This window comes from Emys orbicularis, chromosome 7 (genome assembly GCF_028017835.1).
Source record: "Emys orbicularis isolate rEmyOrb1 chromosome 7, rEmyOrb1.hap1, whole genome shotgun sequence".
NCBI classification, from domain to species: Eukaryota; Metazoa; Chordata; order Testudines; family Emydidae; genus Emys; species Emys orbicularis.
The window spans coordinates 34,706,046-34,723,203 of NC_088689.1; the positions used below are offsets into that span (position 1 = coordinate 34,706,046).

At 39.6% G+C, this 17,158-nt stretch overlaps 1 protein-coding gene across 1 annotated transcript in view; it reads right to left on the reverse strand.

Moving 5' to 3' along the window:
- Window positions 1-17,158, reverse strand: part of KIF20B (kinesin family member 20B) — a 79,488-nt gene that overhangs the window by 18,236 nt on the left and 44,094 nt on the right. The window contains exons 20-27 of the mRNA XM_065407838.1: window positions 14,207-14,345; window positions 13,248-13,370; window positions 12,651-12,711; window positions 11,145-11,270; window positions 10,712-10,848; window positions 8,285-8,440; window positions 5,446-5,622; window positions 954-1,121 (exon numbers count right to left, since the gene is read on the reverse strand). Of these exons, the coding sequence (XP_065263910.1) occupies window positions 954-1,121; window positions 5,446-5,622; window positions 8,285-8,440; window positions 10,712-10,848; window positions 11,145-11,270; window positions 12,651-12,711; window positions 13,248-13,370; window positions 14,207-14,345 (1,087 nt within the window). The remainder of the gene's footprint in view (window positions 1-953; window positions 1,122-5,445; window positions 5,623-8,284; window positions 8,441-10,711; window positions 10,849-11,144; window positions 11,271-12,650; window positions 12,712-13,247; window positions 13,371-14,206; window positions 14,346-17,158) is intronic.

A 17,158-nucleotide genomic window follows, 5' to 3' on the forward strand; every position in this document is an offset into this window, starting at 1 on the left:
TTAGCAGAGCACTGCAGAGGCACCGAGGCCACAAGTGTGCTCGTGGGTGGCTGCTAAACCTGTTACGTAGATGTAAGAGGAAACTTCCCCTGTGGCCAAGTTATTTTGAAATTCCCACTACTGCATTTCTTGCACTTTCTTCTGAAGCAGCTGGTGCTGGCCATCATCAAAGAGAGAATACTGGACTTGATGGACCACTGGTCTGGTCTTTTATAGCCATGCCACTGATATAGGTGTCAAAGTAAACTAAAGGGGCATGCACTCAGACTCTGAAAAATTGTACAGCACAGGGTGTGAGCTAGAGATACTTTCCATTTTCCAGATGGGGGTCCATAATCCCAAGGTTGTCATGCAACACTAATGCTCTGCAAGTTGCACACTCGTCCAGTAAATTTCCAGGTGGAATTTAAAGTACTGGTTTTATCCTATAAATTCTGTATGCTTTGGAACCTAGTGATCTGTAGGACCATGCCTCTCCCTGCACCATACTGTTAGAGTTCAGACTGACAGAGGTGCTTGAGTTGGAATTCCATTGACACAGACCTACAGAAGCTGGTAGAGAGGGAATTTGGTCTCCTCAGCTCTTGAATATGGTTCCCTTTTTTGGTCCTCCAGAGTTTCTATTAGTTAACTATCTAGGTAGGTTCTGAAGCCCCACTTTTCTCAGAGGCATTTACAGAGATAGGGTTTTCATAAGTGGAGGAGAAGTTGATATTTTATTGGCTAGAGAGTGTCTTTGATTTTAGTGGGAAAATCTATGAAGTAAAAGAATTTGTACTTAGAAATTTGGTTAATTAAAGTATATTTGAAAGAAAAAAAAAAGATTTTCTACCCATGTTAAATTTAGGGAGATACCGAGAGCCACTGGGATGGTTGCCAGTGAAATTAGAAAATAAACGATTTGTAAGTAGTTTCTGATATTTATAGAAAGTGTTTGCTAAACATAAAGTTACCTGTTTACTATGGAGGTATTCATTCCCTTTATTTTCTCCTTCTTCAGCTAATGCAGTTACCCTTAAAGTTTTAGGATTTTCATGACAAGAAAGTTGTTTTAGCTTCTTTATAGTGTCATCTTTTTCAGCCAACTGTCTCCTTAGTTCTTCTATTGCAGTTCCATAATCCTGTTTAACATGTTACAAATCTAACTATATACACTGGAAAAATACAAATTTGACAGGCATACTTACAACAAAACACAGTAAAGAAATGGGCTGGACTCACATGTTTAACAATTAAATGATTTTTTTTTTAAAAGGCATCTTAATTCTCTGTATTAACTTGATAATCATAGAAAGTACCTGTGACCAATGCCAGCTGACAAAGGGGCACAGAGGGCATACATAGAGGTTACAGGGATCTCCCAAGCTTGGTATATACATTCTAGTTCACCAAAGAGGGCCATGTAAGGTCTCTAACAACAGCTTATGTGATACTAATTATGAATATCATAATCATATGTATGTACTGCTACTATGTAAAGAGTTATGTATATATAATGAAAATGTTTTCTTATAGTTTGCAATTAAGAGGTGAAAAACTGCTTTCCTGTCAGACCAGAAATGTTTATCCATCTGTTGAAATGTAAATTGAGTATTGTCTCATTAACAATCACCAGTCTGAACTCAATACGAATTGTGACATGGCAGACCAGGTGCCAGCTCATGCCAAGGCCCATGGGCCTCACTGAACACTGACAAATGCATAGCTGGAAACCAGTCTGACTCACCTGTGCGTTAGTGTTGTCAAAATAGATATTAGAGTTATAAGAAAGTGTTTAGTGGTTACACTTATGAAATGCTTGTAGGATGTGGCATGTATTAATATTAGTTATAATATCTATATCCCACATTATACGGTAATATTTGTTTGCTCTGTAACTATAAAGTGTTTGCTAAAACTGTAAAACCCCACAGACAGGAAAGAAGCATTACCAGTTTACAACAGAGAGGTTCCTCTCCTCCCCAACAAAAGAAGACCTATAAACACCAGACAAACCATTGTGGAACATGAGAGGACAAAAGACCGATTGCTTCCCCCTCACCCATGAAGAGGGTATGTGCACAAGCCCTTGTCCCATCACATCTTGAATGCCTGGGGAAGAGCATAAATATCCCTATCAAGAAGTAACTGTGATCACTATGCTGCTTGAAATGTGGAGAGGGCAATGTTTCTAAGCATAAGCAAAGGATCCCCAAGCTGCTTAGCTTGGGTTAGCCCTAAAGGACCTATTGCATATTACAGCAGTGCCTGTTACCTTTTTTACTCCTGACAGAATTCTGCGCCCCTGCGGGGGCACAGAATTTATATGGCCCACATATTTCTGTGCCCCCCATGCAGAAAAATGCAAAAAAAAAATCTGCCGGGGGACATGCGCCTCTTCCCCAGCAGTCCAGGCAGCACGTCTGTTCCAGTGTGCCTGGAGCAGCCAGAGACGGAGGAGGGGAGCTGAGCATGCGTGCCTGATCACTGTCAGGGGGGCTGGGGGCGCTGGGCGTACGTGCATGCCAAAAAAGCTGGGGGGAGGGGGGGGGAGAGAGAGAGAGAGAGAGAGAGAGACACTCTGTCCCTCTCGCTTGCTACTACAGCTTGCTGGCATGGAAGGGTAGGGCTTTTTATTATACACAAGGCAGGCATGGAGGCAGAAATGTAGCAGCCTGCCTCCGTAGGAACATTGTTAATGTTCCTGTTGTTAGTTAACTGTTCCCATCCTCAGTCAATTCCCCCAGGAACATAAAACCTGTAAAAGTTTTAAGGCCCCTACATTGCCAGAGTGATGTAAAGGAGCCTTATTATAAATGACAGTAAGGGAATCCTCAGCTAGGAAGATCAATGTGCTTTCTCACTTTTTTCCTGTGCCAAAAATGGCACAATGGGGTTGGATTACAGCTCAGGATTTGTTTTACTTAACCATTTTTTTTTTTATTTTTTTTTTTTTAATTGAAAGACTTTGAGGGCAAATAAAACATTTACCAAGCAGTCAATAAAATGTCAGGACAATCAGAACCAAGCACTTCCCAAAGTATCCAGCCAAGTTTAGGACAATGGTTAGGAAAACTGTATGACTTTCATGTGTGAAAGTCTGAGCAATTTAAAATGACATTCTACTTTTTATTTCTTTTTTTATTTATTTTTTTTGCTGTTTGATGTTCTATAATGTAATTTAAATTAAAATCCAGGATTATAATTGGAATGCAGGGTATTAGTTACCAGGTGTTTGTAACTTAACTTTCATGTGTTTAGGAAATGCTGAATAGTTATTGTGACTTTTCTCTATTGTATTGTTTTGGTAATTTCTTTAAACTACAATTGAAACTGGTGTGATTGTATTGCATTAGTTGACAAACTAAATATGCAAAATTTTGAATATTTTGGCGCAGTATCCCCTCAGGAGTACTTTTTTAACCTAAGACTAACTCATCTGTGTGTGTATGTTTACCTGCTTTAACCTTGTAAATAACTCTTATTTCTTTTTCCTAGTTAATAAATCTTTAGTTAGTTTATTTCAAGGGTTGTCTTTGATAAGAGATTTAAGGTGCAACTGACCTGCTGTACTGAGAGTAACCTGAATACTACTGTCTTTTTTGGCATAAGAGACAATCTATCACAAAGGCAGGCTTGCCTGGGTGGCAAGATAGACCAGAGTGCCAAAGGGGACTGTTTGACTTCATGTTAAGGCTGTTATAGTTATTTAGGAGTTCACACTTCTTACTTGGTCGGTGAAATCTAATTATAGAATATACAATCAGTTTGGGGTTTGTGCCTTGTTCCTTGACAGTCTACCCTGCGGTTAGCACTCATGCTTGTGAGCTGCTCTAGACAACTTGACACAGATGAAGGACTGTAAGAATTAACAGGAAGAGAGAAACAGCACAGGGAAAAGGGTGTTATCTGGGAGTACACTTCAAAACGTTCACTGGACTATAGTAGGGGGCAAGGAAAGCACCCTGTTATCCTGCACCTAGGAAGTAATCGGGCCACGTGATTACATTCATGAAAACAGTATTACAACCAGCCTTGGTTGGAAGTGCTGCAAAAAAGGCTTTGGGCAAGATAAGACTGATTTAGACAGGAGGTTAGCTGTTAAATTAAGGTTAGTCTCCAGAAAGCAAGTTTTGATTTTGTTTTATATGTAACCCTTCTGTTTCCATTATCCTTACTCAGTATCTGTTAAATATTATCAAAAATCAAGAAACTTATGATTGTTTTAACTACAAATATAACTCAGTGTTATAAGGAGCTGATCCTGAATTGAATCAAACAAGCTGGTGAATACCCTGTTCCTTTGGGAACTGCAGACCTGGTAGTACTGTGAATGTTCAGAGGATAAAGGGATGAACACTATGAGGGGATGCTTCAAAGGGGCTCAGGAACTGGGGTGCACCTATTGTTAACCTGCAAGGCAAAGTAAGGGCCGGCATAGCCCAGAGGAAATTGTTTGGGTGGCTAACAGATTGGAGGTGTGTCGGGGAGCAGACACCCAATTAAGCACAAGCAAGTCTTCCTCTTACTAGAGACAGGGGTGGTTAACAAGGTGATTCAGTCCTGGGCACTCGAGAACTGTCACAGTACCAGAAAACACATACAGCATGGAAAGAAGCAGCCTAATCTTTCTCATGCTATTCTGCCTATGCACTTCAATATTGATAGAGGTTTCCCCCCTTGAGGTATAATGAGTTCAGTCCCCATACCCATTCATTCATAACCTCTCTGCCAGGACTGCCAATAAAGGTAATAATTGTGTTGGTGGTTTGTGACATGAATACCTGTCCTCAAGAAACTGGACTGAGACCCATCAATTGATTTAATAAATCACCAAACAGCCATCAAATGTCAACTAATTTAGTTCCCACAATTAATTTTTAAGACTTACAAATGCATTGTAACAGGGTTTGTTCTGTTTCTGACACTGGCCAAAACAGGAAGTTGGGAAAGTGAAGGAAATAACAAAAATGTTTGAAAATTTTATTTTGAGTTTAATTTGAAATTCAGGTTAACTCTTTCGTTTGTTTTTTGCCTTCCCCCCCCCTTGTCATGCCACTGTGCCTCCTGGTCTTGGCCTGGACCAGAGATGGAAATGAAAAGCCAACAAAGGCTATTTCTCATGGAATTTTCAGGGTGGCTAGTCCAAGAAATTACTAGAAGTTTCATAAGAAAGCCTGTTTGAGATTTCCAGTCCAGTTTCTTTATCACAGAGTTCAAATAAACGTCAAATGCTTTTCTGAACCACTGAACCTTTTGGAAGTTCACCCACCACTAATGCTAGTTCATTTCCAAAGCAAGCTATGGGGCTGTTTTTATTTTTTAAATTTACTCTTAAACACTGAAATGTTGAAAATATTTGAAGCTTGCACAGCTCTGAAACCAAAACTGCAACAATATGATAATACTATGCAGAACTAATAAATAACAAATCAAAATGCACAGGAGGAGGATGATTAGGCTGACCTTTCCTGAACCCGTTAATGTGGTATGTTTCAGTTCCTCTATTTCTTTCTCTTTCTGAATGTTGCTAGAAACCAAAGTACTGAGCTGTACTTCCAAAGCTGCTACTAGCTGATCTCTTTCTTTACGCCACTTTTGCAGGTCATTATCCTTTTCTGCCAGCTGTGCAGTAAGCCTCTCCTAAACAGAAAATGGAAAGTGATTAGAAAAGCCCTGAAACACCTTCTATTTGAACTGTCCCGACTACGTGGTTTCAAAATGATTAACTATTATATTTATGCTCAAAAAGGAAGACCCTAGTAATCTAGGAAATTAAGCCAACGTAAGTATTCTATTTCACAAAGGGAGACAAGTAATTTAGGGCTGGTCCACACTAAGCCCCCAGTTCGAACTAAGATACGCAACTTCAGCTACGTGAATAACGTAGCTGAAGTCGAAGTATCTTAGTTCGAACTTAAAGGTACTTACCGCGGGTCCACACGTGGCAGGCAGGCTCCCCCGTCGACTCCGCCTACTCCTCTCGCGGAGCAGGATTACTGGCGTCGACGGCGAGCACTTCCGGGATCGATTTATAGTGTCTAGACAAGACACGATAAATCGATCCCAGAAGATCGATTGCTTGCCGCCGAACCAGCGGGTAAGTATAGACGTACCCTTAGTTTCATTTGCAATAACTGACAGTGTATAAAAACACTATAAAAAACAGTGTATAAAAAATAATAAATCTTGTTCTCGCATTCTCTTTTCAAGAGCAGCATTTCAGTAAAAAAAAGCCCCTCCAACTATTGATGTAACTAACCTGACTGTTTCTCATGAGTATTTTACAAGCTAGCCAACATAAAGTTGAAGAGTAAACTAGGGGTTCATCTAAATTTGAGCTGGGAGATGTGATTCCCAACTCCGCTTGAGCTATCATCTAAAAATAGCAGGTGTGTCCATGGCAGCCCAGGCTGCTGCCTGAGTACTATTGCACCCGAACCCCTAAATACATAGTCAGGTGGCTAGCCTGAGTGGCCACCCACGTTGTGGAATAGTATCAGCCTTATCACTAGAGCTTATTTATACAATGGGTACCACAGCCCTGCTGTGAAAGTGGTATGGATGGAGAAAACAGTGATTCCCCCCCACCCTCCCCCCACTATCACAAACTGCATTTTAAACCAAATAATATAGATTTTGCTACAAATCTAGGCTGAAAAATTAGCTTATCTTCAACCTTCCACTGTCTCTCTCCCACCATGCCCTTTATAACTGATTTTCTTTTAGAAAAGTTGTTTCCTAAATGGGAGTTCTCCTCAGCCCTGTTGAGGAATCAGTACATTTTCTTAGTAAGGACTCCTTTTGGGACTTAACTCAAGAGGTGCAGCTCTGAGTCTTTGTGTTCCTTGTTCTCAGATATGTAACTGGGGAGGTAATAATATAGGAGGAACCAACATAGATTCATTTCCTGTTATGCCTAAAATGTTTCTTAATAGTTATGGTAAGTGTATGATCAGGGTGGATAAAAATCAATGATTTTTTTAAAATAATAAAAATAAAAATCTGATTTTTTTATTTAAATTGGATTTTTTTGATAAAATGCTTTTTGAAGAAAACACCTATCTAAAGATAGTTTTAATTAAGATACATTATAGCTCAAAGATATCTCATCATGGAATAGGGATTATAAATTCTAATTCTATAGTATGAGACAATATATTCATGTAATGTTTAAGAAAAGTTTTGTAAATGAGTTCCAATAGTTCATGGATTAGGGACCCAATCTTATGGGGTTCCACAGGCTGCTGTATAGATTATTTAGGTTAATCTTCCTATCTACCCAATGGGACTCAGTGCTCAGTCTAGAAGATACCATCAGAGATGCTTAGTTTTGCAGTTCTCAAACTGTGGATTTGTGTCTCCAGAGGTAACATGTTTGTTAACAACAAAAATGTTTTTAAATAAATAAATAATATATAGAGATGAGAAATAACAGACCTCAACTCTATTGTCCCTCTGCAAATTTGTATACACATGGTCAACCCCTTACCTCTCTCTAAAAGTGCAAAGTTTCAAAAAGTTCAATGAATAGAAGATTGTTGGGGGCGGAATAGATCTGGACAAGGAGAAGAAGTCTGGAGATAAATCTTAGAAGCGAGGGACATATGCTTGTTTTGTTAAAATATTATATGTTTGTAGTTGAAGAAAAAAATCCAGACTACTTAACGTTGTTGTTTTAGTTAAATAAAACAATTTAAATGTCTGTCTGGTGATGTTCTCCTCCTAATACAGCATGGCAAGAAAATCCTCCAAATATTAATGATTAACCTGTTGAATTGGAGATAGTTCACCTCCCAATGACTTCATAAATATCTGCTTCAATTACCTTTGGTAAATGAAATAACCAAACAATCATTCATTTTCTGATATAGCTGTAAAACTAATCTGAAAAGTTTTCAAAATAAATCGTTTAAAAATGTATATTGTGTACCTTCTAAAAATGAAACCTACATCTCTGAGTTGTGAAGAATATGTATTAAGGTTATAAAAACCAACAAGAATGCACTTTTATGTAGAAAACCATGATTAAATCGAGTCTTTCTGACTAGTGATTTAAATCATGATTTAAATCAAATCCACCCTATGTATGATAAAGAACACCGCAAACTGAGCACCTCCCATCCCTGACTTTCCTGTAAAATGACAAAAGAAGAACTCAGTCCTCTGAAGTTCCAAATACCCTCAACTTCCAAGAGGAGTTAGGATACCTCACAGGAAGCACTCTGCAGGATCAAGCCCTTTAATTTTCTTTGAAACCTGTTTAAAACATCATGAAAATTAGAATGGATGGTCTATTACTCACCACTTCTGTTTGTTGCTTTACGTGACGTTCTCTATCTTCAGCAAATTTTCTCATCTCTCTGTTTCGGTGATTCTCAGCTTCTTTTACTTGAGTTATAAGCCCCATTTTTTCTTCCACCCATTTCTTTCTATCAGTTCTACACTTTTCTTCAATTTCCTGTGTTAAGTAATCAAAAATTTAGAGAGTCAGGTATAAATCTTTTCTTAGCCAGGGAGAAGGCTCTCCAAGGTTAGCCTGATGTTAAACTGACAATCTTTGCGTATTGTAGGGAGGACACCCAGTTACTTTTTTTTGGACAAGACAGACAAACCTAACAGTAAAACAAAGAAATATCAACCCACCAACAGGATACCAGCATATTCCTGAAATAAACTTTTTCTTTTATTTATAAAAATAGCACAAAGTTTCTAAAAAAAGACTTTTGGAATGGTATTATGGGATAAACATTCGTGTTTTGATCTACAGCAGTGTACATAACTTTGGCTAATCATAGAATCATAAAAGACTAGGATTGGAAGAGACCTCAGGAGGTCATCTAGTCCAACCTCCTGCTCAAAGCAGGACCAACCCCAACTATATCATCCCAGCCAGGGCTTTGTCAAGCTGGACCATAAAAACCTCTTAAGGATGGAGATTCCACCACCTCCCTAGGTAACCCTTCCAGTGCTTCACTACACTCCTAGTGAAATAGTTTTTCCTAATATCCAACCTAGACCTCCCCCACTGCAACTTGAGACCATTGCTCTTTGTTCTGTCATCTGCCACCACTGAGAACAGCCTAGCTCCATCCTCTTTGGAACCCCCCTTCAGGTAGTTGAAGGCTGCTATCAAATCCCCCCCCCTCATTCTTCTCTTCCCTCAGTTCATGAGGAGAGGCTGAGGAAAATGGTTTTATTTAATCCCAGGTACCAATCAATTTGTGCTAAAAATTTTGCTAGCAAGAACGCTTGTTCCTGTCCTCTCCTGTCCCTATCCCTTGAATTCCCTGCTCTGCCGCAGAGTGAACTGCAGATGCATACTACTGCTTCCCCAGGGCAGAAGGGCAAAGAACACTACCCCATATGACTACAAAGGCAGAGGCATTGAGGGAAAGTGATGAGCATGTTTCACTTGAAGAATATCACTTCAGCCAACATAAACTTTGCCTCCTTTACCCTAAGAACCAAAATGACTGTCCACAAACCTCTTTGCAGGACATTCTCCCATATAACTGGTCAGCAACTGACAGGACTGAACCAGCAACCCAGGTAACTACAGAAACCCAGGTCCACTAATTTCTCAGAAAGTCACATGTTTGCTATTTCTATCTTCCCTGCCAGATATAATTTCCTCAGAACTAAGGTATCTGTAGAAGCCAGGATGCAAGCTGGATCCTAGAGCAAGGCAACTGGTTGCATTTCTCAAGTGTGCAGTATGGTTACCTGGCTGTCACAGCACAGCTAGCCTTTGAGGCATGGGAAGCCCAAGGCCCTGGCTCTTTCCTCGTCACTCACCTGGTTTTGGCAATCCATTCCTCTCTGCTGTAAATTTTTTTTTAAAAGAAGTTTCCACTCCTGGCTCCTTGTGAAGACAGCACTGAAGATGTAACACATGGGCTGGAAGTCTATTACTGATTTTTTCTTATGTCACAGATTTGTGGTCCCATGGTCTGGCCTTAAAGAACCTCTGAAATGGGAACTTCCAGTTTTGCAGACATGCCCAGACCAATTTACAGCTGTGGGAGGTCATGCTGCCTGATCTTCCTCAAACTCCCTTCACAGAGAGCTGCCTGGTGCAGAACCAGCTCCTTTGCCCAAGGAGTCAAACATAGGTCATCACCACAAGGGGGTGGAGTTAAGGGTCAGAAGGCAAAGTTCATTATCATAAGAGACAGTCTAATCTGATGGACTAAGCATGGGACAGAGCAGAGGTTCTAACTGCAGGTTTGGCATAGACACCTTCCATGGCCTTAAGCCTTTTTGCACTTGCATCCCTGTTAGAATTGCAGATTGTGAACGTTTCATATATGAAGTGTTAAATGTTATCATCTATTAAGAGGCTAGATTTTGTATTTTCTAAATAGTTGTGGTTATTAGAAACATTATGTACAGGATGTGGGCAAATTGATGGAAGAAAATGGCAGGCAGAAAAGTGAAGAAAGTGTTCAAATGATTTAGTGGTTTGACCAGAGCCCAAAGAGAAACTGACTCTTTTGTGGAGAAAGGATAAGGACTGGTTAGACATGTCATATATGCTGCACAGTACTTAGCAGTTATGGAATGGTACTTCATCTTTCAGAAGGAAGTTCCTTTACTAGTGTAACTCAGTTCGCTCACACACTTTTATAACATGCCCTACTTCTTCGGTGTAACAAGAAAGAGGTGATATAGCTACTTGCCTGCTTTAAACGGAATGCTCTGTGTTTAAAGTTAAGTCACCAAATTTTACCTTAAGTCTTTCTTGCAGACTGATTAGTTCTCCACTAACTACATCTATGTTTTTGTCCTCATGTTTGTTTATTTTTTGTTGCCACTCTCTATTACTCTTCTCCAGCTCTTTATATTTCTGCTTCCATTCTTCCAATTCTAGTCAGAATACAAGAAGAAGAAATAACATGGTTTGCATCAATTTCAAACTTCTTACCACATTCACACCCTTCTTGTAGTACAGCTCCCACATTTATCAGTCACAACTACTGCCGGAGCGAAGATATGGCAGAAATGCCATCACTAGGCCAAATCCTGCAGTCTTTAAACAAAACTCCAATGGTGTTATGGATTTGGTCCAATATAATAGTTACAAACTCAATGATAAAAATGGAGAATTGTTCCTAAGCATCTAAAAAGTATGTTTTTGCTCCTATTCTAGATAGGTAGTTTACCAGAAACTAATCTCTCAGTCTCTTCTAATTTGGCCTCTAGCACTTGATCTTGTTCCAGCTGAGTCTGTTCCTGTTCCTCTAATGTCAGTCGCATGTCTTCAATTATTTTCTCTTTTGCACGCAGATCTGAAGATTTAAAAATAGATTTAAAAAGGAGGCTCCTTTTTCTCCCCACCATTCTCCCCCAATTTAGTGTGCCCATTAAAAGCTCTGGATCCAAAGCTCTGTTACAAAGTTCAAGAACACATTTACACTCTGCTGGCCAGAGTTCTCAAACTTGGGTATCCTCACCCACAAGAGTAACAAAAACTAAAATCCAATCCACCAGCAGCAAAGGGCTTATTCCAAAAGGAGATTTGGAGGAAAAGCATTTAGTCATTTGAAAGTTTCCTTGTGAGTGTCTTTTTCCAATACTATATGAGAAGGGAACCACTGTTCAACTGAGGTACATTCATCAAGGCCGCAACACGTAACTATCATTAAGGCTAAGTTTTTGTCACGGATATTTTTAGTAAAAGTCAGGGACAGGTCACGTGCAATAATGAAAAATTCACAGAAGCCCTGACCTGTCCGTGACTTTTACTAAAAATACCCAAGACAAAATGGGTAGGCTGGGCAGCTGGGGGGTAGGGAGACTAGGAGCTCCAGGGTCTCCCGCTGCGGCTGGGAGCTGCCGGGGTCCTCCTACCACCCACAGCAACTGGGAGCTTCGGGGGTCCCTCTTGCCTCCCATGGTGGCGGGGATCCCGCCTGCAGCTGGCGGTGGCTGGGAATGGTGGGGCCCTCTTGCCACCTGTGGCGGCTGGGAGCTCTGTGGATCCCCCCTACCACCCACGGTGCATGGGAGCTGCGGACAGTCCCCCTGCTACAGGGTCCCCCATGCTGCCTGTGGCAGTGGGGAGCGGCGCAGGTCCCCCCGCCACCCGTGGTGGCCAGGAGCGGCGGGGGAGCTGCGGGGCTCCTCCCTGCCACCCACAGTGGCCCGGAGTTGCGGGGATACCCCACAGCTCCCTGCCTCCGCAGGCGGCAGGGGACCCTGCAGCTCCCAGACGGCACTGGATGAAGTCACTGAGGTCTTTGGAAGACACGGATTCTGTGACCTCCGTGACTAAATCACAGCCTTAACGATCATTAACCAGTCAGCATTTTAATCTTTGAGATTTTATTAAAATGGGAGCTCTCATACCTTCTCAGACTTTTAAAACGTTATAAGTGTGACTATAGCAAACCCACAATCTGTCTCCAAAAATAAAATGAAAAAGGAGTCTGGGATTCATATCCTTTGCATCATCTTCTTGCTTTCTAATAGACCAACTGACATGGGCTAAACAAAACTGCAGCTCATTACTTGAATGTTTTAAATACTAGATTTGAAATTTGTTCTATCCAAACAATATTTTTAAAATGTGAATATATTAAAACCCTTTAAGCAAATTATTTACACAACAAGAACCCATTATGCTGCCATTTCATGACAGGATATGAACAAAAGTGGCTATTGCTTACCTTTACATACATTCTGGTATTGTTTTGAGATTTCTTCTATCTGCTCATTACCCAACAGTTCCTAAATAGTACATCAAAAGGAAATTAGTACTAATACATTTGAAAACAAAGATGCACATTGGCATTTGGTAAGAGTCTGGAAAGTCTCACTCAGAGCTTTATTAAGTAATGAGCTGATACTTAAGAGTGAAGAAATCTGGAATATGTAGCTTTTCCATCTACCAAAGAGGGGCATTCTCACAGCCAGTCTACTGGTGAAAAAGCGAAGGTGTAAACTGAGGGACTTCAACTATTTATCCAGATGCTTCAAGTCAGAATAAGAACATTTGCAGATCAGGTCCTTGCCCATTCATCTATATATAAACTGGATACTTAGTTCTATAAAAGGCAATTTGATGAGGCACTATTATGAGAAGATCTTTTAAAATGTTCTTGTCCATTAGTTAATTTTAGCATGGTTAGTTCTATTTTACCCTATTTCCGGTGACTGCCTTACTGCTTAGAAACCTTCTTATATCATTAGAAACGGATAATTAGCAAATGACAAGTGGAGGGCATATCAAGTCATTTATAAAACTTAAGAAATTTTTAAAATACCTTTTTAAGTTGCTGGATTGTCCGCTGTTTTATATCTAGTTCCTCAGTAAACTGGTTTTTAGTTTTCTCATGTTCATTAACTTTGCTTCTCAGTAATTTCTCCTCTGAACGCATTGTGCACACCTGCAAAGCAGTCCATGTCATAAAAGGATAAACAAAAGTCCACAAGTAATTGTCCTATGTTTGTTTGGTTTTTAGATGGCATAAATGGATTGTATTTACCAATGACAATCTTTCAAATAATTAGACAATTCTCCATTATTCTGAAAAATGCAGGTGCAATATACTACATTTTCATCTTAATTAAGAAAGAGGTCTGATCACTGCATGGGAAGATTTACTGTATTCAACAGATATCAATGCAGGTAGCTTTGTCAAGTAAAAATTTCAGCTATATGTATAAAACTAAGAAGCTAATCTTTTAATTTTAAACGGTAGAGTTTTAAAAAGAAATTTTGGTTGACATTTGATCTCAGGCCTTTCCTGACGCTTCACAAGTGGTTCAGCATTAAATATTTAGGATGCTGGTTAGATGAAGGACAAGAAGTGCTATTATCCTGGGCAGACAGCAATACATGTAATTAACCACTAGTGCAAGACTCCACACTTTAGCCTCTATTTAAAATGCAAAATGGCTATTTGCTTGCAGTAAGCATTCCATTTTAATTATGCTACTGCTTGGTAGTTACATATTAGTCACTAATACAACTAGAAGTTATTCTCTTTCATTTCCTTTCACAGATCAATGGAATTTGTAACCTTCATTTTTACCTTTTCATTTTCAGGTTCACTTTTACTCTAGGTTCAGAATTCTAAATCTAAAGACGTTAAAAATATTGTTTTAATATTAAATGCTTTAACAATTCATATAACCAAAGATATTTGAGAGCAAATATTTGATTAGCAGAGCCCTACATTTAATCTGCAAAAGAAACAGGTTTTCTCTTATGATTACAGACCTCTTTCTGTACTTGCTCAATTTGTTTCTTAGCATCAGCTAGCTTTTCTTTCAGATCTGTATACTCCTCATCTTTCCTCTGATAATCCATTTCTAGACGCTGTATGAAGGCAGAACTCTCAGAGAGTTCTTTATTTAACCTGGGGGTGGAAGGTGGGAAAGAGAAGGAAGGATTAAATATCATTAAGGAAGTTAAAAGAAACTATTATAGAGGAAGGAGTTGTAAGCTGCAAAGTAATGTTTAATTTAAAATCTTCAGTGTGTGTCTTTGTTTTTTGTTTATTTTTTAAAGGACACATTTCTGTTAGGTTTTACACTTTTTTTTTTAAACTCAAAAAGCCCTGAACTTTGGAACAAAGCTACCTTAGAGAGTTCCTTTAATGTTCCATAAATATAAGTGCAAACAAAAACATATAAAATGGAACTTCTATCCTGTGATTTAATTAGGGAAGAGGCCTTTCAGCATTTTACAAACTTAGGGCCCAATTCTGTCATCCTTACTTTAAGTAGTACTTTATACTTCATAAGCCCCTTTGATTTAAATGGGACTACTTGATCAGTAAGGTACTACTTACTCAACATGAGTAGACTTAGACTTGAAGGCCAGATAGGACCATCATGATCACATAGTCTGACTTTCAGTACCTTGCAGGTCACAGAACCTCACACACCCTCTCCTTTAATAGACCCCTAACTGCTGGCTGAGTTACTGAAGTCCTCAAATCACGATTTAAAGACATCAAGTTACAGAGAATCCACCATTTACTCTAGTTTAAACCTGCAAGTGACCAGTGCCCCAAGTGCAGCGGAAGGCGAAAAATCCCCAGGATCTCTGCCAATCTGACCAAAAGGAAATTCCTTCCCGACCCCAAATATGGCAGTCAGTTGGACCATGAGCATTTCAGCAAGAACCAATGGCCAAACACCTGGGAAAGAATTCTCTGCAATAACTGAGAGCCCTCCCCATCCAGTGTCTCATCACCAGCCTTTGGGGATATTTGCTATTAGCTGTCACAGATCAGCTACATGCCACTATAGGCAGTCTCATCATTCCATCCCCTCTATAAATTTATCAAATTCAAGTCTTGAAGCCAGTTAGGTTTTTGCCCCCACTGCTCCCCTTGAAAAGCTGTTCCAGAACTTCACTCGTCTGATGGTTAGAAACTTTTGTTTAATTTCAAGCCTAAACTTGTTGATGGACAGTTTATATCTATTTGTTCTGGGGTCCACACTGGTGTTTCACTTAAATAACTACTCTCCCTCCCTGGTATTTCTCTCTCTGATGTATTTATAGAGAGCAATCATATCTCACTTCAGCCTTCTTTTGGTGAGGCTAAACAAGCCAAGCTCTTTGAGTCTCCTCTCATAAGGTAGGTTTTCCATTCCTCGAGTCATCCTAGTAGCCCTTTTCTGCACCTGTTCCAATTTGAATTCATCTTTCTTAAACATGGGAGATGACAATTGCACACATACTATTCCAGATGAGGTCTCATCAGCGCTTTGTATAATGGTACTAACACTTCCCTGGCTCCATTGGAAATACCTGACCTGATGTGTCCTAGGATTGCATTAGCCTTTTTCACATTGACGGCTCATAGTTATCCTGTGATCAACCGTTACACCCAGGTCTCTCTCCTCCTCTGGAGCTTCCAACTGGTAAGTCCCAAGCTTATAGCAAAACACTTTGTTGTCAGTCCCTAAGTGTAAGACCCCAAACTTTGTACTATTAAACTTAATCCCATTTCTATTACTCCAGTTTTCAAGGTGATCCAGATCTTCTTGTAGGATATTCTGGTCCTCCTCCATATTGGCAAGACTTCCCACCTTTGTGTCATCTGCAAATTTTATTAGCACACTCCCACTTTTTGTGCCAAGGTCATTAATAAAACTGTTAAATGAGATTGGTTCCAAGACTGATCCCTAAGGAACTTCACTAGTAACCTCCCTCCAGCCTAACAGTTCACCTTTCAGTATGACACATTGTAGTCTCCTCTTTACAAGTTTCTTATCCATCTTTCAATTCTCATATTAGTCCCCATCTTTTCCATTTCAATTAATAATTTCCCATTAGGAACTGTATCAAATGCCTTACTGAAATCCAGGTAGATTAGATCTACTGCATTTCCTTTGTCTAAAACCATCAGTTATCTTCTCCAAGAAAGATCAGGTTGGTCTAGCACAATCTCTCTTTTGTAAAACCATGTTGTATTTTATCCCAATTACTGTTTCTCTCTATGTCCTTAACTATTTTCTCTTTCAAAATTTGTTCCAAGATCTTGCATACAACTGAGGTCAAACTAACAGGTCTGTAGTTTCCCAGATTACATTTTCCCCCTCTCTTAATAATAGGTACTCTATTAGCAATTCTTCAGTCATAGGGTATGACCCCCAAGTTTAAGGATTCATTAAAAATCCTTGCTCTTGGGTTTGCAATTTCATGTGCCAGTTTCTTTAATATTCTCGGATGAAGATTATTCAGGCCCCCCAGTTTGGTCCCATTAAAATATTTGAGTTTGACTTCCATATCCTCATTTCTATTAGCCACTTTGCCAATCCCCATAGCTCCTCATTACCCTTATTAAAAACTGAGGCAAAGTATGTGTTTAGATTTTGGGCCATGACTAAATTATCTTTAATCTCCACCCCATCCTCAGTGCTCAGCAGTCCCACTTCTTCTTTCCTTGTTTTCTTTTTATTTATATGACTATAGAACCTTTTACTATTGGTTGTAATGTCCTTAGCAAGTCCAAATCTGCTTGGCTTTTGGCAGTTCTCACTTTTCACCTACACTGTCTGACCTACAAGAGGTAGTTTTCCTTGTTGAACCATCCCATCTTCTATTCCTTGTAGGTTTCTGCTTTCTTTTATTAATCTGTTTAAGATGCCTGCCCATCCAGTGTGGTCTGCAACCCTTCCCTACAAATATTTTCCCCTTGTTTGGGGATGCAGGCTT